Source organism: Fomitopsis serialis, assembly GCF_022376445.1.
Source record: "Fomitopsis serialis strain Sig1Antser10 chromosome Unknown B0H18scaffold_387, whole genome shotgun sequence".
Lineage (NCBI taxonomy): Eukaryota > Fungi > Basidiomycota > Agaricomycetes > Polyporales > Fomitopsidaceae > Fomitopsis > Fomitopsis serialis.
In genome coordinates, this window is record NW_025955347.1 from 1 (window position 1) to 25,337 (window position 25,337).

Genomic DNA, 25,337 nt, shown 5'->3' on the forward strand with positions numbered 1-25,337 from the left:
GTCAGGCGGATTGTACATGGCCTGGCCGTACGCGCCCCCGACGTGTGCGCCCCCGACGTGTGCACCCCCGACGTGCGTAGCCCCGACGTGCGTAGCCCCGACGTGTCCACCCTCGACGTCAGGCGGATTGTACATGGCCTGGCCGTACGCGCCCCGACGTGTGCGCCCCCGACGTGCGTAGCCCCGACGTGTCCACCCTCGATGTCAGACGGATTGAAATTGTACATGCCTTCAAGTTGGCGGTATGCGCCCCCAACGTGAGAGCCCCCGACGTGAGAGCCCCCGACGTGAGAGCCCCCAACGTGTGCACTGTCGACGCCGGACGGGTTGTACATGCCTTGACCATACGCGCCGCTGACGTGCGCGCCCTCAGCGTCAGACGGGTTGTATACGCCCTGGACATGCGCACCCTCGACGCGCGCGCCCTCGTTGTACACGCCGACAGCATTGTCGTGCGCGTCGCCGCTGTGTGCGCCGTCATCGATGTGTGCGCCCTCGTCGTGCGCGCCGTCGTCATGCTTGCCCTCCGAGTCGTCGGGCGTGCCCTTGTTCATGTCCTCGGCACGAGACGTGTCCTGCGAGTTGTTAGTGGGGTGGATGAAGATGCTACGGTTGGTGATGGGAGAGCGGTGAGTATGACCGCGCGATGGGGCCCGCACAGTGGCCGGGTAGTCACTGGCAGCGCGGGACGTGCCAGCAATGGGCGCGGACACCGGGAAACTTGAGGGAAGCGCGTACCCAAGGTCTTGCAGCTGGTGCGTTCTCTCGAGAAGCTTGAGTTGAGCCTCAGTTTGCACCTTCTGCATCTCCAACAGCCGTATTTGCTTATCCATGAGTTCCGCCTCTACCCGTGCCGTTGATACGCCTCTAGGCTATCTAAGCCCCGAAAACGCAATCTAGGCCTCTACGATGCTCCGAAGCTCTTAGAAGATCCACTACAACTGTTCGAAGATTTCGAAGTTCATAGCCAACCCTGGCTCACCTTAGAAGACTATCCGCGACCTTCCGGCACCTCAGTGACGCTATAGGAGCACCTACCCACCTATCTAGACGACCCCAGAGCACGCAGGTCACTCGAAGATACACTATGTGTTAGAAGACACTCGAACATGTTAGAAGACGTGCTACGGTGTTAGAAGATCTCCTGCGAGACCATAGGATGCTACAGGATGTCCAGTGAGTCCTTGCAGGTCGTCTCACATCCTCGACGAGTGGTCTCGGTTTCCGGCGTCATGTGATAGCCGGTCGGCCTTCGGACCACTGGTTAGCGAGCCCGAGAGCAGTTGTCACGTGTTAGAAGCCATAGCCGGATGTTTGGGGCCGTCGGAGCTCCGTAGTGGTAATAGCCGTGTTTCCCTGTATATACTCTGGGACTGGTTCCCTTCGAATCTCAGAGACCCCCTTACCCTCTCAATCTCACCTCGCACCGGCGAGGTTCGTCAGTCAGCCAGTACATTCGAAGTCAGCAAGTTCGCCAGTCAGCCAGTACGTTCGAAGTCAGTCAGTCAGTTCGCCAGTACGTTCGCCAGCTCGTAGTTGCCCCGAGAGGCTCTACACTTCTTCTCCTGCCGTCGCTCGCCTTTCTTGTCATCGTTCGTTCGACACGTCTGTCGAAACCCTCCCTCCTACCTTCTAGGCTTAGCCCTCGCCTTCGAACAGCCTTCGACATCTTCGAAGCTCTCCCACGTCGTTCGGAGTCTTGTCCGTCCTCCTCCTTCTTACCTAGACCACTGTACAGTCCCCCGTACATCTCATAGACGCAGAGGCCTCGCATACCACTGCTCGACCTCACAGTTGGGTTTTTGTGTGGCTTTTGTGTTCTTTTCGGTCGTGTCACCGTCTTACGCCTCTCCTTCTGAACCTTGAGCTCATTGACGTACTCGCGGTCCGAGGACACTGTCTCTCCCGCCGTATCCAGCATGTCGTCGGCCGCGTCGAGGTTCGGCGTTGCAAGAGCCCTCGCAGCGGCGGCGCTCGTCCTCGTCTTCTTGGCCTGAGGCTGCGCCCGGGCCGGTGCCTTCTCCGAGGCGCGTTTGCTCCGAGTGGCACTCGTACGCGATGCGAGGGTTGACGAGGTTGAGACGCCCGAGCTTGTGCTCGTCACCGGAAGCGAGGAAGAAGACGCCGACGCGCTTGGGACACTGGCATGGAGGGAGCCGCGTGATGACACCGGACTGCTTGGGATCGTATGCAGAGGCTGGATGTTTGAGGAAAAGCTGCGGAGGCTCGAGGTTTCACTGCCGGGAGGGGTGGGGTGGCCTGAGAGTGGGCTGGCCGTACGATGGTCGAACAACAAGGCACTTGGGGTTGGAGAAAAGGCTTGATATCCAAATGACGTTTGGGGTGGTTGTTGTTGTTGCCCGTAGTACGAGGTTGCGTTGTCGGCGTGTTGATTTGCGACGTAGGGCACATAGCCAGGATTGTTCGACCCAGACGCCTGTGTATTGCTGCGAAAAACGATAAGATGAGCACTTCCATCGCAAGCGATGACGTACCTCGTAGCCAGTTGCACCGAATTATCTGCTGCCCACTCACCGTACCCTCCCATCCAATCGCTGGGCCCAGCCTCGCCTGCGGTCCACTCGTTCACAGTTGTATCGACCAAGCCGGCGGCGCCTTGATGCAGGCCCAGGCGCTCTCGCGTGCTCGCCCGTAAATCTTGGCCGGGCGTAGACGTTTGTGCAGGGATCACGAATGTCGGTGCACTGCCCCACATGGGCGCAAGACGTACGACCCATTCTTCCGGGAACTTGACATGTACTTTATCTGCTGGTCGTCAACGTCGCAGCCCTAAACCAGGAGGGCAAATGATGTACCCTTGACACTGTTGATCCCACGTTCACGATCTCTTTTTGACACGCCATATCCAGTCCCTCTGTCCACCGACGTAACCCGAGCATACTCGCCTCTCAGGCTGACACACGTTGGATAAGTGAATTTTCTATAACAGCGTACTAATTGACTTACTCTCGTATACGAGTCCCGATGCGATTGGTCCAGGTTTGCATTTTGCTGTGCTTCGTTGCCTCGAAGGCCGCACGAACCTTCGGATGCTCGTCTGGGTGAGTGAAAATGTATTGCGCGATTTCGAAATGAATCACACCAAGCAGCGCTTTCTGACCGATCCTCATCCTACAGCCGACGCGCAGTCTCGCGGAATACCATCGCATGAGTCGACGGCGGCCGACGCGTCGGCTTGTACGATGAGGATCGTGCAGCCGACATAGGTGTATAATGTGTTTGGCTGGGGTGATGTATACAGTACCGTAGTGATCCTAGTAATCAATACTTTTACGGTCGGCTGGGCTCTTCTTGCGTGCTCAAAGCGTCGGTTGGCACAGTGCGATCGTGGCGCAGTGCAGCGCGGCGCGTCACAACTGGGCACGCGTTCAGACGCGTTGACTCGGAGACTTTCAACGTGTCAGTGCGTCAGCTCTCAAGATCTCACTCTCATGCACCGCCTTGCCCTCTCATTCACCAGGCGACCTGTCGCTCGCCGTCTTGCGCTCATACCGTCTTGCCCGCCTACCCTATCGCCTGCATACCCTCGCCCCACTGCTGTCCTGCTGTCCTGCTCGCACGCCGTCTCGCCGGTCTATCGTCTCACCTGCTATCTCACACACCCGCCGTCTCACACACCTGCCGTCTTACTCACCCGCCGTCCACCATCTTGCACGCCCATCGTCTCGCACACCTGCCGTCTTGCTCACCTGCCGTCTTTCTCACCTGCCAATTCACCGGCCTACTGTCTGGAGTGCCACATGCAGTGCCACAAGGGCACGCGGAAACGCCACGAGGGCGTCAAGACTGCGGGGATGCGGGCAACTCGAGCAGGTGAGTACCCCCACGCACGGTCTCAGGTGAGACAACACGCGAGGACGGCAACGGGCGCACATAGGGCAACTGCCCCAGATGCAAGCTCACCGCATGGCACACGGACACAGCGCGCGGACACAACACGCGGACACAACAACGAGCCGGGAGGAGTGCGAGAGGTCAGCGGGCACAGGGTATGGCAACGTACAAGGGCGCCCAGACAGTGCAAGCACAAGCAGGGCGGGGGTGGACGAGTGGTGAGACGGGCAAGCAAAAAGACGGGTACACACACGCGGTGATGTGTCGCATGACGGGCAAAACGGGCGCGTTGCCCGCCGCGCGTGAGTGCAAACACATGCGAGTGAATTCACTGACTGCAGGCACAGGAAGTGGCGGCGACGTGCTGCACGACGCGCACGGCGACGGCGTGTACCAAGGGCCAATGCCTTTTGCGCAGACATGACCGATGAACGGCGGCGGGCAGACGAGCGGGCGGGCGGGAGCGCACGCCGACCGCGCGCGCGCTGGGCAACTACCCGGCACACGAACATGGCCAACGAACGCGCGCAAGGCGAGCGCGTCAGCGGGCAGGTCAGTGGGTGGGCAGGTGGGCAGGGGGGGGGGGCAAGTAGACGGACAAGACGGTGGGCAAGTAGACGGGCAAGACGGCGGGCAAGTAGACGGGCAAGACGACGAGCAGCCAAGCGAGTGAGCGGATACCTTAGAAGGCGGACGGCGCACATAGGGCGACTGCCCCGGATGCAAACACGGCCAACAAGCGCACTGCGCGCGCGGGCCCCGGACGAGCAAAAAGGTGAGTATGCGACGCGGCGATGTATCGCACGATGGGCATGATGGGCGAGGGGAATTGCCCACCACATGTGAGTGCAAACACACGCAAGCGAAATCACTAACGGTAGGCACAGAAGGCGGCGGCGACGTGGGGCGCGACGCGGAAGGCGACCACATGTACCCAGGGGCCAATGCCCCGTGTGCAGACACGGCCGATGAACGGCGGCGGGCGGACGAGCGGGCGTGCGGGAGCACACGCCGACCGCGTGTGCGCTGGGCAACCGCCCAGCACGCAAACACGGCCAACAAACGCGCGCGCGCATGAGCTCAGGACGGGACAGACAATGGACAGGGCCGGGGTGTGCGGAACACGTCGACCACGAGCACACAGGGCCAGTGCCCCGCGTACAAATGCAGCCGACGAGCGCGCCGTGGGCGTGGGCACAGCGCCGAGCAGGTGGGAGGGCGTGCGGATGGCGCGTAAGAAGCAGGGACGAGTAAGCCTAAGCGAGCGAGGAGGACGGCGGCGGGCGCGGGCAACGAGCCCAAACCCGCGCAGGGACCACCGAGGTACGCCAACCCACAGTGAACCGGGGTAGGATACAGGTAGCACCACCCATGGATACGGGTACGCTCGTTGCGGGTGCGGCATGTCTCACCTGCTATCTTATACATTCACCGTCTTGCACACCCGCCGTCTTGCACACCTGCCGTCTTGCATACCCGCCGTCTTGCACACCCACCGTCTTGCTCGCCTACCTGCCATCTTGCATTATCAATCACCCACCGTTACATTCTCCTTCTGGTTGTGCTCGCTTTCTTGTCTGTTTGAAGTCTCGGTGTACTAAAACTGTAAGAGCCTACAAACTAGATCAAACTTCCGATATAAACTAGATTTGTTTGTTAACAGCATTGTGGGCAGTTTCAGACGAGAGAGAGCATGGACAAGAAGTGTGATCTGTTGCTATAAGGCTTGCTCAATATAGTTCCAGTCGAGCTTGCCTATGGCCAACACTGCCAAATTCATACTCTGTCACTGTATGGATGTGATGGTTCGCTTTGAGCAATGAAACTCGTTGTCAGTTGGCCCAACATGCACATACACTCTTCGTAACTGTACTGCAGTTACACTTGATATAGACTTCGGGATGTCATGATCATATGTTCAGTACAACCTCTATCAGCATTCAATAGTATAGAAGTACAAAGGAGTGGACAACTAGAAGATATGTACACGAACTCAATGATAGTGGTCAGAGCACCCACTAAATGCGTGAACACTCTCCAGTGTTTTGCCCTCAGACATTGCCTCGGCCATGTCCCCGAGTCACCCGAGATGGTCTCATTCTCTTTATAACTTCACCTCTGAGCCACCATATGCTATGAGACTTTGTACCAAGCATGACTATGTGTAGTACATGGCTTGTATAGAATTCTGTGAGAATTGAACCGTGGGGTGTGTTTGTCTAAGACATGCTCTCCATGTATAACCTTCTTAGCTATCTCAAGCTATAACATTGCCAGATTGCTTCAGAGAATTGCCAGCAGCCACATGTACCATAGACACAGCATGAATACAACTTCTGTATGTACTTGATTCAAACAATTGTCTTGCAGAAGCTGAGATTTAATCCACATGCCTCTCAATATCTCCAAACAACATGTCATTTTTGAAACATATCCTGAGATCCTCTTCCCATACGAGCTGAGATTACACAAAGCCAAAGTGCTCTTTACATACACAACAATGAGGCTAATGGCCTACGTGAGTGGCTTCCCTAATCTACTACATGTAGTTCCACAGCAAATACAGTAGATCAGCGAAGTATCATCATTGTCAATTGCTGCGAGCCATTCAGGAATCACTCTAACAGAACAAGGAATACCTCAGTGTCTTACCATTGTATCTCTATTTGCTGATATACAGTTACTACATGGTGTATTGCACCTCAACACCGTAATGACTGTCTATAGACACAGTCACGGTACAAACATATATTGGACATGTTCAATAATACATCCACACCATTGGCCCCAAACCAATGAGCAAACAGCATACAGTTTTGCACGTACATACCATTCAAGTCGAGTCAAGAAACAAGATGCATACTTGCTGCCTTGTCAATGTCAAGGAGGTTATCACGATTCAAGACGGTGAGTGTCAAGGAGGCTTCTTGACCAGTCCGCCTTGATACCTCCAAGGAGCTCTCCGTCTTGAGATGTCCGTCTTGAGATGTCCATCTCAACTTGTCCATCTTGAGATGTCCGTCTTGACAATGTCCGTCTTGAGATGTCCGTCTTGAGAATGTCCGTCTTGAGAATGTCCGTCTTGAGAATGTCCGTCTTGAGAATGTCCGTCTTGAGAATGTCCGTCTTAACTTGTCAGCCTTAACTTGTCAGGCTTAACTTGTCCGTCTTAACTTGTCCGCCTTAATTTGTCTGTCTTAACTTGCCCGTTTTGATTTGTCTGTCTTCACTTGTCCGTCTTGACACCTCCAAGAAGGCTTCTTCAATATGCTCGCCATTTTGATATCCTCCTTGACACTTTCCACATTGAAACCTCATTGGTGTTTGCCCACCTAGATACCTCATTAACACGTTGGTATTGACCAAGATGAGCCAACCATTAGTTACCTTGGGTCAAGAAGGTCTTAGTGAGTAAGAAGGTCAAGAAGGTCAAGAAGGTCAAGAAGGTCCAAGAAGGTCGGCTGAGTCAAGACGGATATCGGCCAGGAAAGATACCTCAGCTGATGCTCGGCTCATGCATTGTCTTGGGTGAGACAAGACAGTCGGCTGAATCCAGCAGGCCATATAGGCATATGTTTGTATAAGATCCTTGTAGTGAGCACGGAGTGATCATACATAAACTCCAGTACTTACCTGCAGCCATTCTTATACATGAGCTACCACTCGCTCATGTATGAGCGAGGCGCCGTCATGTATGAACGAAGCGCCGTCGGTCGTTACCTGATATGGCAGCTACCCCGGGCGCCTGGCCCCTTCGTCCCCGGCGGGTCGGTACTGGCGCGCGATGCGAGGCTAATACCCAATATGGATGGACATCGGGGTCAGGGCATCTGAGATCAGGTACGATCTCGGATCCCCTGCCGCCCTGCCCTGCCCGCTGCGTGGCGTCGGTTTCGGCCAAACCCGGGAGCTCGCAACGAGCCGAGCGAGCGGCGAGCGCTTCCGCCCGCCGTTTACGACCTCCACTAGCACCACCCCGCGTCGGTCACCGACGTCGTTGGAGCACAGCGGGCACGACAACAGCGAGCAGCCGACGCTGACATCGAGGTGAGCGCAGACGCACACGAGCGAGCGAGCTGACCGTAGCCACAGGACGCGGCGACGTGCGGTACAGCACACTCGTCGACCGCGAGCGCGTAGGGCTAATGCCCCGCGTGAAAACGCAGCCGACGGAAGGACGACGGGCACGAGCGGGAGCGAACGAGCGGGCGAGCGGACTGGCGGACTGGCAGAAGGACGGGCAGGCGGACTGTCGGGCAGGAAGACGGACGGGCAGACCGGTAGGCAGGAAGACGGGCGGGTAGGAAGGCGGGCGGGTAGGAAGGCGGGCGGGTAGGAAAACGGGCGGGTAGGAAAACGGGTGGGTAGGAAGACGAACATCCGATAGACAAGCGGACGGGTTGGAGAGTGGCAAGTGACCAGACGACAGCACACGCCCACCGCGAGCGTGCCGGGCGAACGCCCGGCACGCAGACACGGCCGACGGATGCAGACGCAGACGGGTGAGCAGGCGGGCAGATCGGTGCGCAGTCAGGCGATCTTACGGACGAGCGGGAGGGCAGGCGGGCGAGCGAGAGGGCAAGCAGACGAGCTGGTGGGTGGTCCAGAATGGGCGGACAAGCGGACAAGGAGGCGAGCAGGCAATGAGGTGAGCGGGTAGGCAAGGGGACCAGCAAGTGCGCAGGAAAGCGGGTGGATGGGCGAGCGAGAGGGCAGGCGGGCGAGAGGGAAAGCGAGCGAGAGGGAAAGCGAGCGAGAGGGAAAGCGAGCGGACCCAGAGTGCGGATGAGCACTACACACACGACGACCGCGAGCGTGCAGGGCGAATGTCCAGCACGCAAGCACGGCCAACGGACGAAGATGGGCGCATGAGCAAGGAGAGAGTGACCGTGACGGTGGGCAAGGTGGGCAGGCCGGGGCGCACGCACTTGGAATAGATCAGTCTGAATTAGATTTGTTTAATCCGGAAAACACTGCGTGCGCGTGCGATGTATAACGTTCAACGAACTGGAATGGCATGTTGGTAAATGGCCATGATGATCAGAATATATTTTGTACATACAACGACTGTGTCATTATCGAGTCCAGTATGTATCGCGCCGCAGCACCCATTACGACTCGAGACTCGGCTGAGAACCAGTACAGTACACAAGACATCCCTATTGTACACGAGAATGTTGTGCTACATCTCATCTGTTGTGATATATGCTACTGAACATGTATCTGATCCCTACTGCAGTATATAATACATGGACACAGAGTGCGGAAACGTCCCGAACGCGAATTATTGGTATGTTGCAGGCCTAAGTAGGACCTTTAAACGCGTTGTGATTGGCCAGGAACAGCCCGAGAACATCGGGTTTTCCAAATTCGGTGAGGCAACAAATAGAACCAAACGTTGGGTTTACGGGGGCGCCCGCAAGGCTCACTGCACTTGTGCGTGCTACTGTAACTCTACCATCTAGCTCTAGGCCTATCTCTGCACGGAAGACTGCACGGTGGAGTCTCCAAGACGCATTCGGTAGCGAGTTAACCCAGGTAAGCACAAATACGATGTGTGAGGCACACAGCCAGACTGACCCTCTTATGCCGTCACTCGCAGAGTCCTTTCCTCACTGAAGCACTCATCAACCAGTGGATTGAACTCGATGACCGTGTCGAATGGCACGTCGCCCAGGATAAACAGCACATCGGTCACGTAGTGCAGAGCACGGGTCGTGGGAACCCGCGCGGGTAGCGGGTACGGGTATGCCCGGGTACGGGTACGGGTCACGTTTTTGTGACCCGTGACCCGGACTGTACCCGCCACTTGCACAACCGCCGGGACGGGCTGCATTGGGACACTAAGTTCCCACCATGCTCGTGCCATCCCACCGCCCGAACGCAAGAAGCCCAAACGCGCGACTTTGCGGCCAACGAACGAACGGTGGGCATACAAGTGATGCGCGGGCAAGGTGAGTGAGTGCCGACACCGGCGGTCAGGTACGCTAATAGCAAGCACAGGGCGCAGCGACGTGCAGCACCAGTCTGCTGCACGACGCGTATGACGACCGACCGATGGACGGGCGACGGGCGAGCGCGGGCGGACGAGCGGCTCGGAGTGAGCAGCCTACCGGGCAGGAAAGCGGGCTGGCGAGTGGGCATGCGCGCGGGCGGACGAGCGGTAAAGCGGGTACCGCGAGCAGACAAGCAGGTGAGCAGCAATGTCGGACGTGGGTCTCGGAGTGGGTGAGCAGGAGGGCAAGTGGGTGCGAGGGCAAGGAGGCATAGAGCGCAGACCAGCACCACATACACGCGGACCGCGAGCGCGCTGGGCGAATGCCCAGCACGCAGACACGGCCGACGAACGCGCAGGCAGGCAGGCGCAGGCGGGAGAGCAGGCGCACAAACGGGCGGGCGGAGAGCGGGTACCGGCAGGTGGGCGGGCGCATAAGCTGGCGACAACGCGCACGGCGACTGCGAGCGTGCGGGGCGAATGCCGAACGGACCGCACGCCTGAGAACGCGACGCACACGACAACGGCGAGCACGCAGGGCGAATGCCCTGCGTGCAAACGCAGCCGACGGGTGCATGCCCTGCGGGCACACGCAGCGGGCGGGCGGACTGCGGGCATGGGCGCGAGGGCGGGCGAGTGAGTGGGCGGGAAGGCAGGCGGATGGGTGAGGAGATAGGCGGACAGGTGAGCGATCGGGTGGGCAAATGACCGAGTAGGAGAGAGCTGACGGGCAAGCGAGCAGGCGACAGCACACGCCCACCGCGAGCGCGCTGGGCGAGTGCCCAGCACGCAAACACAGCCGACGGATGGGTGAGCAGGCGAGCGGATGGACAAGCGGGAGGGCAGGCGGACGAGCGGGGGAGGGCAGGCGGACGAGCCGGTGAGCGGACGAGCAGGCGGGCGGTCCAGAACGGGCGGATAAGCAAGCGGACAGGCAGGCCAGGCGGCGAGCGAGCAAGGAGGTGAGCGGGTAGGTAAGCGGACCAGCAGGTGCGGGAGAAAGCTGGTGGATGGGCAAGGGAGAGGACAGGCGGGCGAGAGGGACAGCGAGTGAGAGGGAACGCGAGCGAGAGGGACAGCGGACGAGGTACAGCGGGTGAGAGAACACGAGCGAGAGGGAAGCGGGCGGGCGCAGTGTGGACCAGCACCACATGCACGGTGACCGCGAGCACGCAGGGCGAATGCCCAGCGCGCAAGCACGGCCGGCGAACAGGAGGTGGGCGCGTGAGCAAACGCGGGTGACCGCGACGGTGGGCAGACCCGCCCACTTGCCCGTGGACCCGCAGACCCGCCTGCACCCGTGCAAAACCCGTACCCGCCGTCGCGGGTCTGTACCCGGGCGGGTACGGGTACGGGTACACCTCGGGACACCCGCGGGTGTACCCGTGCTCTGCACTATCATCGGTGGGTACAAACGACGGCACGTAAGCGAGTGCAAACGGTGACATGTCGACCCCGCCGCCCGCGTCGACCAGCACAAACGGTACGTTAGTGGGGACAAATGGTGGCGAGCGGGGACAAATGACGGTGCGTCAACGAGTGTGAACCAGTTACCACACTGACTGAACGAGGCGTTGACTGGCCATCGACAGGGGTTGCCTCTAGCGCAGGAGTTTACAATCTATCGTCCGCAACTCCGGACACTGGATCAGGATCGAATGAAGGCCAGTACATTGGCGTTGCGTCGAGATTGAAACCCGGCGAGATCTCCACATTGGTGGAGGCAGGCCAGATCGAGGTGTACGTGCGTGCTTTGCCCATCATCCTGCAAAGTCAATGCCGCACCTATCATCTCCCCAGGCTTTTTTGCGATCCCCGTTCGCACGCGAAAGTCGCACAGAAGCTGCTGCGTGATCGGCCAGCTCGCTACATCCGTTAGCCGCGGGCTGATGAACACAGGTTGATCAGGGTGGGCGAAGGATGGGAGGCGGCGGGTGATAGGTGGGACGATGACTCGGAGATACGGGAGGACGAATTGTAGGGACCTGTGGGTAACGAGTGGGAACGCGATGGTGGGTCGGTGACGAGCAGGCGGGCAACAGACGGGAGGATGGCATAGTCGATGTTTACCGTAAGATAATCTTGCCCGCGCGTTTTAGAGCCAGTGTATTGTACATTGGCGACATCTTGCGTGAATACAGACTATCTACGGCTACAGCAAATGTCCGAGTGTGACGTCAGGGCTTCAACTACATAGTGTAGTATGTTATGAGGCACGACATATGTCCAATGTTGTGGACCGCGACATACAGGCTGTGCATTTTCGGACCTCGATACTTAAACCGTTCAGGTATAAACTGTCCAGGCAATATGCTACACGTGAAACGGATATATACGGCAATGTACCTAGCCCGAGAAGATATGTCATGCGGCCCGACATACGCATATCTGAATCTGTAGATCACATGAGATCTCGTTGATTACAAACCATGATCGCACTTGCCCGATGAGCCCCAAAGTGGAAGAGCGCGCGATGGGACCTATTATGGTAGTAGGGGCCGCCGCCGCAAGCTCACCTTGGCACCGGGTGACCTGGGCTATCCCTAAAGGGCAGCTGCCCAATCGGGTAGGGAGCGGGGCGTCCGCTGCAGTGATTACAGCGCCTTTATATATGAAGGCTTGCTGTAAGCTCTGGAGTTTATGTATGATCCATTTGTGCTCAGCACAGGGATTCATACATGAGTCTGCCAGCATCTGGTGAATCCAGACGGTGGTCGGCTGCAAAAGCTTTGCAGCCGACGGTCGGATAGTGCATCGTCTTGGGCGAGACAAGAAGGTCGGCTGAATCAAGGCGGTGGTCGGCTACAGATTTTCTCCAGCCGAGAGTCGGATAGTGCATTGTCTTGGGCGAGACAGAATGGTCAGCTGGGTGAGAATGTCTGGGGCAGCCAATCGTCCCACGCACCGCCTTGCCCGCCTTGTGCCGCTTTGCCCGCCTTGCGCTCGGCCGACTTGATCACCTTCCATGAGACAGTTGCGGTCGGCCGAGGTCGGCCCATCCCATCCCATTCCATGAGACTGCGCGTCGGCTGTACCATAACCTTCCATGAGACAGCTGAATGGGCTCAATGAATCTGGGAGTGCCGCGTCTTCCTCGACACATTGTTAAGACCCTTTGCTGCGCTTTCCTTTGACCATTCGCCGAACAGCTGGCGGCGCTGCCCTTCGTTGGCCTCTAGAAAGTCGAGGAGTCGGTCGGTCCGGTACCAATATTTCGAGTGAGCCCAATGGATAGTCAGAGTGTCATCGCCGGGGCTGGCCTCGTCGACGTCAAGCTCCTCGTCGACGTCAAGCTCCCCGTCGGAGCCGACACCAGCAGGATTCAGAGAGGACATGTTAAAAAAGCAGAGGAAAGGCGAAAGTGACGAGTGTAGCCTCCTCGCAAGGCGCGGGAGGCAAAAGAGAGAGACGGGGACCATCGAGGGAGGGGAAGGGGAAGCCAGGTACACGACCTCCCCGTGCGGAGGCCTTGCGGCGGGTAAGAAGCGTGACAGAAGCGTAACGCGCGACGGAGTTTGAACAGAAAAAGAAATCATCACGATGTTTTTTCCCCACGCTACACACGCCACCAATCCTCCGTAGTACGATCGGACGATCGGACGTGCCCGATGCGCTGTAGCGCCGTTTGCACGGACAACTTTGAGGGACGCTAACGTGAGTGCCCTAGCGATCTGGGAATCTGCAGACTGACCCAGTGAAACGCATGTCTACTTCAGTTACAGCTGCGATCACGGAGAGAAACAGCCAGTGTCGGGCTCGCTTGATGCACCAGCTGTGGCCCCTCCGAGCTTCATGGCTACAGAAGATAGACTGCGCGCGTTGCCGTTGTCGAACGAATGACAAGTCCCTCAGCGTGTTGTCGCCTTGATGATGTCAACGAGCCTGTGCTGCGGTCTGCCATAGCATGCACTTCAACAGAATCCACACCTGCTGATCGTGACGGGGGCCGGTCATCGTGAGTATGCAATTTCCGCAAAGGATTGACGAAAATGTGAAACCACGGCGATCGCATGTAGATTCAGGTATGTAAGAGTCGATTGCGACTTGATTGCAATTGCCCTTGATTGGGGATAACAAACACGCTCCGAGTCTTCCAGGCGGTTAGCATTGCCCGCGACGAAAACATTGATTTGATTCACACTAGGATTTCTCCTCCCGGCGCTCATCGAGATTGAAGGCCTCACGCACTGTAAGTCTTGCAGACTAAGTAGCTTCTCGGACGACAGCTGTCATGCGATGCGATATACTGATTATTGCCGTCACAAGGACTCGTGCACATGCACGATCTCGGGATGGTCAACAAGCCCGTACCCGAAGACTGCGCACAAGCCACTCGGAATCCTGGTTTATAAAGCGCACAGGACCAACTTGAAAGTTGCGCTATCTCGACCCACAGTGCGCTCATCGAGGTCGTCATCTCTTCTGTCGTACCCAGCGCGAGCGCAATCACTTCCTATGTTTCACATGCCGTATCAGCGGTCACTGTCACCACAGCCGTTCCGTTGCGCCAAGTGCGGCGGTTGTGTCTTCCGTGCCAAGCTGGGAACCTTTCATCGCGGGGAACGTATCTCAGGAGCAGATACGAAGCTTTCTGCAGTCGGTCAACTCTGGCGTATACATCGGCGCCATCTTCCTCGGTTCGTCTATCACACTGTTACAACGACGCTCGAAACTGATGATCCTTGCTTCTTGCAGGTCTACACACATACACATTCGCCCATGCCCTGTGGTACATATGGAAGGACAAGAGAACGAGCAGACGTGCTACGCTGCTTCCCCTGATTAGCGTGCTCTGGGTGATGCGGCGCTCATGAACGAGGCATGTAACATCGGCTTCAACGCGAATGCGTGGCTTCAATACGACGGGACGAACGAGTCGGCCTTCCATTACTTCGCTAGAAACCAGACTTCCTCGTTGAATGGCGCCGCGCTGGTCGGTGCTTTCATCAACGTCGTCCTGGTCGATGGGTCATTGGTACGTGCATGCCTACTGGATAGTATATGACGACACTCACCTCCAACCCTGTCTCTCGCATCAGCTCGTGCGATGCTACCGTTGGTGGAAGAACCTATGGGTGATCATACCGTTGGCGTCGCTCGTGCTCGTGTCCTACGGTAAGCGCCCTCTCAAACTGTTTCACAACTGCTCATAGGGTATCTCGTCAGTCTGGTACCTGCTCGAGGTTGTGTACACCGCCGGACACGTAGAGGATGCTAATAGCGGCTGGATCATACCCTTCCTCAACAGCTGGCCCGTCACTATCGGCCTCGCAGGGGCCCTGCATGCCATCTACACTGCCTTGTTGGCTTCCCGCGTCATTAAGCTCTCCCGCCAGGCAGGGGAACACGCCGGCATTTGGGCGATCAGCGTGGAGTCCGCCCTGCCATACGGTATCATCTCGTGTTCATGATCATTTACTGCGCAAACGTCATGGCCGCCAACGCCTTCATACCACTTTTGGTGCGGCTGCAGGTGCGCATATACTGGATGCGAAGGATCTATGATGTTATACGTGCTCTGACTGCCGTGCGCATCCGTAGGGCATCACCGTTGACCTCATCATCATGCGTACATTGAAGGCCGCCTTCGCGTCGCTGCCTGCACCCGTCGTGACGCCACAGGCGACGGTCGCTACGCCTACCCCGGTGACCCCGATTTCGACCACGGATTCTGCCAGCATCACGGATGAGAAGACCACGCTCGTGCGGATGGCGAGCATGTGGGAGGCATCGCTTGACAAGAAGGAGCCGGCACCTCCTGAATATACAAGCCGGTTGGGCGAGATGTAGGCACCTCACTTGGGCTGTGCACTTTGACGAACAGGCTGAATCAGGCTATGTTACGTACAAATGTGGATGTATCATGGCGTGTCGGACGTGACGAATGGCTTCGGAGCAGTGTGTTTTATACAAACAGATGGGGATGTACCTATGCTTTGACTTACGTCTCGGACTACTAATTTTCAAATCTGAAGCTAGGTTAGCTCTGGTGTGTCTTGATGTACAGATGCCCGAGATAGTGGGTCCGAGACGTTCAAACTCACATACATATTTTCCGGAGCAGCCTCCGAGTCTTATTCGCACCAGATCAAAACGCCACTGGAAATAGTGAATCATTGAGTGCTATCTCCCCCGCCTCGAACTTTGACCTGATTTCCAATGACAAGAAAGAAAACATGTTTCGGAGCTCACACAAGGAGAGTGCTTTCCTTTGAACCTCGCAGAGCTGCATATGTGGGCTGGCGGTTAACGTATGTGGGCTGTATGCCAACGTTCACCGGTTAACGTTGGCATGCACGTGGCCGATCGGTGGCTAATATGCTTCCGAATCCAAATCGGGAGTACTACGCTCGCTTCGATGGCGCTGAGGGAGAAATTCATGCATGCCAGCTATGTCAGACTCACGGACAATGTCAACAATGACTGGACACAGCATTCCGTAGGTCGTGATTTATGATCACTGCGACCGACGACCCCAGTGGCAGGCACTGAATACGGGAAGTTAATTCGATTTTATCGCTCCTCATTGAAGATAAGTACGTGTCCGAGCCAACTGCCCTCTCGGATGTCCAAGCCCGTCAAGCACTTTCTGTGATTGTCGCATTGAAGGTGAGCGAACCTATGCCTGATATACTTAAGTCTTTCGTTACTGTTTATCTGATCCTCGCGGATAAGGTGGAGGCTGCATCGTCTCGGCCTCATTATGATCATTGGACGGATCCTTTGCGGGATCCAAGGGGCACGCTGACGCGTAGCGCACGCCAAGCGCACGCGTGCCAGGTGGTACGCACCCCTCGTGGGCATACCGCCTCGGGGACAAACCGGCGAGCCATAACAGGAGACCGAGGATGGACGTGGATAGTGCTGGATAGTGTCCCCGGCACCATGTTGTAGTCGGTCGTGCACTGTCGCGCGTGGTGGGTCGTGTCGTAAATGATCGCAGTCGTATCAAAGAGGTCTCAGCGTGGTACATGCAGCAGAGTACTTAATTGTATCTAAGCTTGACTGTCTCCGAATCTGTATGTTCCAAGACTCAATATTTGAACATACTGAAATATTGCGGTGATCACTGTTAGTAACCTTTGACTTTCAGTGCTAGATTGATCTACACATCTTAAACACATTTTAGGAGCTAATACAGGGCGCATAGTCACTCGTTCTTTGGCAAAAACAAATACATAGTTTCCGTCTGGCGTGCACTGTGCGATGTCCATCAGCGTGATATTTGACTGTTTGCAGCGCAGCGTCTAATCCCCAGTCGCCCGGTTCGTCCCCGAGGCGGTATTCGCACGAGGGGGTGCGTAAGTACCACCTTGGCGGGATCTACTCTATACATTCGCACAGCCTTTCGCACAGCCTTTGCCGCACATACCACAGGCGGGTAATGTAACCCGCAGAACAAGTAACCAGTGACCGCCTTCTCTCACCTTCCTTTCTCGTGGATCACACTTGCTATCAGGTCGGTCTTCACTTCCGTTATACCGCAGTTTCATGTTGCCTGGGTGCTGAAAGATACTTCAGTCCCGTAGTCTACCCTCCCTCCACACGGCGACACGTGAAGCGTTGTGTCGACCTTATGCCGTCGCGGTGGCATTGCTGAAGATGGCGCAGTCGCGATACTCGTCGGCTCTTATGGTCTGCAACGGAGACTTCAGTCGTGATGTTGGGATATCCAGAATATCACATGAAAAAAGTAGCAGGTGCTGCTGCGACTCACAGTAGACTGAGTAGTATGCGATGTGCTGCGCACCATCGATGCCATTGATCGAGGCACAACTCCGCTTTATCTGAACTTCTCCGGCGGAGCGAATGCGGATAACGGTGCGTGTTTCCCTCATTAAGTACCTGCGTTTAAGTTAGTACTCACGACGGCGACTTACCCCATTAGTGACCAGTCAGACTCCCTGGGCGCCGTCGATGCCCATCCTACTATAAAGTGTTCGGAAAAGGTTGTGTGCTGTCCCGACCGCCGTGCTTGGTCTCCGTGTGTACGACCGTAACAATGACGGACGCTGTGATCTCGATCGTGTACAGTTCAATTCCACGAGTTTCGTCGGCCTATGCCACTGGCACTGCGTCTGCTGCAGTAGCGAGCAGCTCTAGCGTCGCAAGCACCTACCAGCCGTTCTACGGCCAGGTCGACTCTACTTCGCAGCCCTCTTTCTTGCGCTCGGTTAATGCAGGCGTGTACATCGGCGCCGTCCTGCTCGGTGTGTCAGGTTTCTGCATGGTCTACAGCACTCTCACTGACGTCTGCCGCAGGTGTGCACACTATCACCTTAGGCCGTGCTCTTGTTGCCGCGTCGCGCGAGAAGCGGTTGAGCCACCGTGCGCTGTTTCTGGTCGTCGCCAGCGCGCTGTGGGCAATGGCACTAGTCTACGAGATCTGCAACATCGTTTTCACTGTGGACGCTTGGATCATCGGCGAAGGGAGCTCGGGCACGTCGTACACCTACTTCGTCGACAACCAGAACTCGGGGTTGGAGATTGCGGCCACTGTCGCTGCCTTGATCAGCACCTTGCTGACGGATGGGTTCTTGGTAGGCGATTCTTCTTTCACTCGTGTAAGGTCGGTTGTCCTGAGTCTGGTTCTGCTCTAGTTTGTACGGTGTTCCGCTCTATGGTGGAGTCCCTTGGTCACTGTTCTGCTTGGGTTGCTCACCTTGGCCACGTACGGTACGCACTGGCGCTTCCATACTTTCGGCGTAGATCATTGAACACGACCCGACGCTTCTGCTAGCCTTCGATATCTTGGAGGTGTACTGGGTCGCGACATCGGGCAACACCCTCTGGCAGACTCCGCTGTTCGGACAGCTCAGCGTCTCTGTTGCGCTCGCGCAATCGCTGCATGTCATCTTCACGATCCTCTTGACCTATCGCCTCGCCGCCAAGCATAGCAAACTCGTCGGTGTCACGGGGATGGCGATCGAGTCCGCGCTGCTGTACAGCATCGTGTCAATTGTCTTCATGGCGACGTACTGTGCTCCGAGCATGGCGGCCAACGCGTTCCTCCCGATGTTGGTACAGATCCAGGTGAGGCTACGTCGATGACTTGCAATCTACGAACACGATCTGATCCACGTATTGGCTCTCACCTCAGGGAATTGCCATCGACCTGATCATTGCGCGCTGGTACAGGCGAGAGCGTACCCAAGCCGCCGAGCCCGCTGTCCCCGCCACCATCGTGCAACTTCCCGCGCCGGTGCAGGCACCTTCGGATACGAGCAGCATCATTGACAACGAGAAACTCATGTTCACACTGATGGCCAGTAAGTGGGACCAAGAGCTCGACAAGGAGCCCGTCCCTCCGGAATGTACTGCCTGAGTGGCACTAGCGACGGCATTGTGCTTAGCTTCATCGGCGACTGACCTTCGCGAAATCACCATTACGCTCTTCCTGTACCACCTCACATTATCACGTAGCCGTGCTGATGAAGCACCTCCCCGAGTTTGCTGTGTATAATGGACAATGGTTGTAGACGTACCAGCCTTGTAAGCCCACGAACTTAAATGATCATAACATGTGTTGACGAGAAATCATCGGCGGTGAGATTCTGGGATACCATGCAAATACAATCGAGGTGTTCAGTTACCCGCCGTCGCGTTCGTCCACTCTCCGTCGCTTTATCGCCTTTTCCTCGTACACACTGTCGACGTCCTCTGGAGGTAAAGCATTGTCGTTCTTCGTTTTCTCTTGGTTCATCGCACGGCGCCTCGCCCAATCAGCCAGCGACGGTCGCCGCAACGGGTCACGGTCTTTCAGCTCAACTGCAAACGCCCGGACCTTCTCTCGTTCTTCAGCACCCGTCTCCGTAGACAGCGCCATAAACGCCTCCAGAACCCGACCGCATGACCACCTGTCCGCCCGGATAGGGCTGTACGTCTTGCCAACCTCCGGTGCCGTCCAGCCCGCCGAGCCGCAGAAGCCTTCCCTCATCTCGTCCTCGCCCACCACCCGCAATGCGATGTCGAAGTCGATAATCTGCAGACGATAGTCGGCGGTGTACACCAGGTTGGCCGGCTTCACATCGCGGTGCGCGACGTGCGTGTGGAGGAACGAGAGACCGCTGATCAAGTCATAGCTCAAAGAAACAAGTCGCCCATAGATGTCCTCGACCACGCGATTCCGTTCTGCGATCGGCCGCTGCCGTGGGAGCACAAGCCACGCGCCCTCGGGTGACCAAATGGTGTCGAGTAGAGGGATGATGTGCTCGCTTCGGGGCTTTATCTCGTGCAGGTATTGAAGGATGCCTTGCTCGTCAGAATCGTGGCTGACGTGCTTGGTGACAAAGTCGCGCCCGCCGTCCACCTTCCTGACGACATACGGTTGCTGGTTGCTGCAATAGCCATGTTAGCGAGAGCTCAGAACATTCGCATGGATACTTGCAGGTCGCACCTCGCTCGATGAGGAAGAGTTATCCCTCCACTGTGTCCAGTCAGTGACGATCGTGTATCCCCGTGCGGTGAGCACTCCATCCACTACACCCCCGTCGTTACCAGTGTCTGTCCGGCGACGTTTGTTAGCGCGGTGCTTCATACTCTTTTTGGTGAAGACCGGAAACTTGTTTCTATTGACGATCTGCGTGTATGCGTCGAGGTTGTCCTTCATGCTCTTGTACCTTCCATGATCGCTGCCCTCCATCACCTGGTAATAGACCTGAGTACAAGGATGCATTAATGACTTAACGTTGATGAAACAAAGTTAAGCTTGCACCGTGTTCTTTCCATCGTCGGTCTGAAAGAGAAGATAGCGTCGGGCCTGGCGCAATTTGTGGAAGTAGATGGCCGGTAAAACGAAGTCTTTCTTCCTGTCATCGCGCACCTTATTGACGAGGCGGACCACCGCGGCCCCTTGGATCAGCATCCGAGATTCATCATCTGCGCTCGAAGAGTCTTCCGAAGAGTCCGCCGAAGAGTCCACCTCTGTGATCAATCGGGGAATACCACCAACACATACGCAGAAGTCGTTTTTCGGACGATACGTGAATCTCTGCTCGTCTACTTTGACCACAAGTGGAAACGGCCATCTCGTATCCGAGTCTCCGCTATCAATGTCAGCCAGGAACAAATTGTATCCCGGAGTGGACACTCACAGTCCAATCGTGGAATGAGACACTCCCTTGATACCGAGCTGGGATTCGCACCAGCGCGCCAAGAGAAAGAAGTAAAGTACGGTTGCTTCCTCCTGCTTGAGAATAGAGTAGTTGTCCACGTTCTTGTCCGCGAGAACGAAAAGCATGTGCGTCTCCTCCGTGATGTTTTCCATCCGGTCTAAATCTCCAACAGCGTCGTAGAAGTCTCTGAATGGACGGCCTCCCAAGCGTCGATCTGCTTCATAAATCTCCTCAAGGCTAGCGTATGCCTGTCTCGAAACTCATTAGTCAAGATCAAGCAGCCAGACGTGAGAAGAGAGCACTGACAGTTTTGGCCAGCTGTCGCTGGTTCCCCAACTGCTTTTCGAAGGCACTGACGAGGGTTTTGGCCAACGGGTCTGTAGACGTCACCTCGTACACGTCGTTCAAGGCCCGGTCGTGCAATGTGAACGTGCCGGCTTCACTTGCGATGACAAAGGCATCGCTGTAACGATCAATTGCAGTAGCAGGATAGACTTGTTGGTGGCTATCGAACGTTGGACCGACGGCTTCGTTAGACAAACATGAGCGAAGATAGCAAGAGATGAGAAAAACGAACGCAGCGCACCGGGAATCCGCACAACCAGTGCATCCCCCGCAAAATCCTTCACATCTCGGTACGCATCAAGTCGTTTGATATCTTTGGTGGAAAATGCCTCTCTGACCCGCACCCCCACTTCGCTATCTCCACAGTGAAAGATGTGCTTATCAACACATCTCCAAACCTCCAGGCTGGTGTACTGGACGTTGTGTAGCACAGGTAGGTTCTCTTGCTGGACCACTTTCTTCAGATCGCTGATGGCAGCATCTGCAGGTACTTCCACATGGATGCTGGTTCCCACTGGTTTGAGGTCTTCAGTGACGAGGAGGTAGCGCACTCGAAGGTAATTAGAAGGCATGCTCGACGGTTAAGGAGAAGGAGCAGATATGAAACTGCTTCAGGGGGTTTCGCACTCCGCCGTCGCGGTTGTGGCGCGACCGTGACCGTGTTTGGCAAAGTACTGCTGACCCAGTGATGCAATTTGGGGCCTACAATAATGCAAACGGCCGGTTTCTTATTACACGTAGGATTACTGCGCTCAAAAACTTGCATGATGTTGCTATATCTAGCCTTACTTCCCATACTCACTCAGAGCTACGTGCTCTACACAGGGAAAATCCGAATCTTCAGCCCCCCCCTTTTCGCAGCGCCGGTTTCGGCGGAGGAAACTCCCCAACTTGAACATATGCATTCTGTTGCTCAGTTACAAGGGACAGGTTCTGTCTAGATGTGAACCACCATTCACCATGCCATCTTCGCAACAATCGACTGGAGGTTGCCTGGTCAGTACGTGGCCAGGTAACACGAAGAAAGATGACCAACCTTCGGGTGCGTGCGCACAAACAACTTGCGCATCTCGTCCATTATCAGTATACACAGTGCAAATGCAAACGGGATGCCCCAGAACATCCCAGGGACAGGAGCAGTCCCAAACACATCTTGGAGCCCCGGTGCGTACAGGTTCACAATCGTGATGAGCACTGTGGCAGCCATCCCCGCTGGGACGACAAGATTCCGCCGCGGACCCCAAAGCGGATTGGATTGCAGGATCGATACGCGGCGGTTGCGTACCGAGAGCAGTCCGCCGAACTGCGTGATGACCACAGTCACGTAGCTGTTGAGAGAAGAGGCGGGTCGCGTGAGCAGCCAATAACAGGAGGGATGAAACGAGCTCACAAGATACATTGGCCGACGGAAACAAAGTGCGTGAGTTGGTCGAGACTATATCCCATGTAACCGTCGATCCACTTGTTGTATACTAACAGTACGTCGTAGAAGCCGAGGCCTTGCTGGTGCATATACAGAAACCACATCCCCATGCAGCAAGGCCACATCATGAGGCCAATGAACTATTCCATGCCACGTGAGTGAAAAGTGAGCGTGGTTGAGCGAAGATAATTCACGCACGAAGTACACCTGGACAAAGAATCGAAGGTTCGCCACGCGGTCTGTACGGGCGTTCCGCGGTTTCCGGTTCATGAGATCTGGACATCGACGTGAGATCAATAGTCATGCATGAGTTCATGAAAGCAGATTCACCGGACTCGGGCTTCTCGTACATTAGCGAGATGGACATTACCACGTCGTTGAAAACGCAGATGCAGACTTGCAGGTACGAGCTCAACGGCATCTGCATCCCGAGGAACACATTCGTGAACACCGCCACAAATTCAGTGTAGGATCCGGCCTGTGCTCCGTGTCAATTCTGTACGTCCAGCGTGGTGGAGCACTCGGACACCTACAGGCATCAAGTAAATCATGACCTTCTTCAGGTTGTCGAACACGAGGCGGCCCATCTCGATGGCCACGACGATCGACGAGAAATCGTCGTTGAGTAGAACCATAGCAGCTCACCATCCCTTAGACACGCGACAGGTGGTGAATATCAGAGCACAGCTCACCTGCTTCCTTCGCGACATCACTGCCACTACCCATCGCCACGCCGATGTCGCTTGCTTTCAGTGCTGGCGCATCGTTCACTCCATCGCCCGTCACGGCCACTGTATTGTCTCCACGGGCTTTGATCTCTTCGACGATGCGTAGCTTCTGCTCTGGCGTCGTCCGTGCGAAGACAACTTCAGTGTACCGCCCAACTACGACGTCCCAATCACTCGGCTCCAAGGTCTCGATGTCGTCTCCAGTTAGGCTAAGAGAGTAGGCTGGACTGTCCTCTGCAGGTTTGATCTGGGACGGAGGAAGCTTTGCGAAGCTCTTTGCAACCTCGACAGCACGGATTGCTTCGACGGTGTCTACTTGTTCCTGAGTGATGATGCCCACCTGAAAGCGGAATGTGTCAGTCGACGAATTGAGTGAAAGCTCTACACGCACCTGCTTCGCGATTGCCAGAGCGGTCAACTTGAAATCGCCTGTCACCATGAAGACCCTGACGCCAGCCCTGCGGATCGCCGCGACGGCGCCCGGGACGTCGGGTCGCGGAGGATCGCGGATGCCAACCAACCCGACAAGCGTCAAACCCTGCAGTTCAGAGTACATGAGCTCCTCGACGTCGTTGGCGGGCATGCTCTGCACATCGAATTTGACGTCGTCCAGAGAACGGCGACACAACGCCAGGACGCGCTGGCCTTGGCTACTCCACTGCTCCTGAAGTGCGAACAGCTGGCGACGGGAGGAGACGTCGATCGGCACGACAGAACCGTCGGAGCGCATGACGCTCGTGCATGTGGGAAAGAGTACGTCGGGGGCACCCTTGACGAGCATCCAGGTGTGAGGAGAGAAGCTGTTGTCTTCTGCCGGATTGCAGGGCAACGTGCGGACAACAGTGAGCATCCATTTGTTGCGCGAGTTGAATGGGATCTCGAATAGCTTCTCGTGACCGGTGACAAGCGACGTCGAATTTATGCCGAGCGAGGGAATATGGAGACTCTCGGCAAACACCAACACGGCGCTGTCGGTCGCATCGCCCTTGATTTTCTGTTCTGAAACTGGGACGTCATCTGAAGCTGCCTCAAACTTCGCGCCATTGCAGAGCCGAGCGGTCATATGGAGGGCTGCCATCGCCTTTGGGATTGAGGACGGCGTTGTGAGGTCGTCCACCCTATGCTGGCTGTCGATGAACGCGACATTCTGGACCGACTGCCAGACTGTCAAATTCCGATAGCGGGTGCTTCATGAACCGACTTACCATCTTCCCGACCGTGAGCGTGCCGGTCTTGTCGGAGCAGAGCACCGACATGCAGCCCAGCGTCTCGACGGTGGCCAAGTTCTTCACCAGTACGTGCCTTTTCGCCATCTTCTTCGCGACGATAGTCAACGACACAGCAACGGATATCGGGAGGCCCTGCGGGAATCTGACATTAGCCCACTGTGCGATGTTGTATGGTTTCAGGCGACGCACCGGCGGAGCGAATGATGTCAGACAGCCGATGGAGTTGGCGATCGCTTCACTTGCCGTCTCGTAGCCAGGATAGCTCGTCCTGAGCCATGCCGCCCAGATGATGATGGCTATGCAGAAGAAGGATAAAGCCTGAGCAGAGATGATCTTCGTCAGGAACAGGACCTCGCGCTGCACTGTGGTGAGCTTGAACTTGGTTTCTCCTGACATCGACACGATGCGGCCCATGACGGACTTGTCTCCGATGGCGAAGACGACACCGGTGCACGTGCCTTGGACGACGAAGGTCGAGGTGAGCGCGAGGTTTCGGGTCTCGAGTGCGTTAGGAGAGGCCGTATCGAGGGTACCCGGTATCATGTCACTGTAAGATTCGGACTGAGTCGACGGAAGGACAAATTATGATCCGCTGCTCACCTCTCTCCGGTCAGGAGCGATCGGTCGAACCTCAGGTCCGAGGACCCC

General features: G+C 56.4%; 2 protein-coding genes across 2 annotated transcripts; one reads left to right on the forward strand and one right to left on the reverse strand.

Annotated features, from left to right (window-relative positions):
- Positions 1-4,438: 4,438 nt before the first annotated feature.
- B0H18DRAFT_1065568 (uncharacterized protein) lies at positions 4,439-5,359 on the reverse strand. The gene has a single exon (XM_048031174.1). It carries the CDS (start codon positions 5,258-5,260, stop codon positions 4,727-4,729), a length of 534 nt encoding a protein of 177 aa, XP_047884722.1. The 5' UTR covers positions 5,261-5,359; the 3' UTR covers positions 4,439-4,726.
- Positions 5,360-9,719: 4,360 nt separating this feature from the next.
- Positions 9,720-10,490, forward strand: B0H18DRAFT_1218635 (uncharacterized protein; the record flags this gene model as incomplete). Its single annotated transcript, XM_048036708.1, has 2 exons — positions 9,720-9,809; positions 9,859-10,490. Exon 2 carries the CDS (start codon positions 10,059-10,061, stop codon positions 10,488-10,490), a length of 432 nt encoding a protein of 143 aa, XP_047884723.1. The 5' UTR covers positions 9,720-9,809; positions 9,859-10,058.
- Positions 10,491-25,337: the final 14,847 nt, after the last annotated feature.

Coding starts and splice junctions, on each gene's coding strand:
- B0H18DRAFT_1065568 (XM_048031174.1), bottom strand. CDS start 5,260: ATGCCGCACCCGCAACGAGCGTACCCGTATCCATGGGTGGTGCTACCT.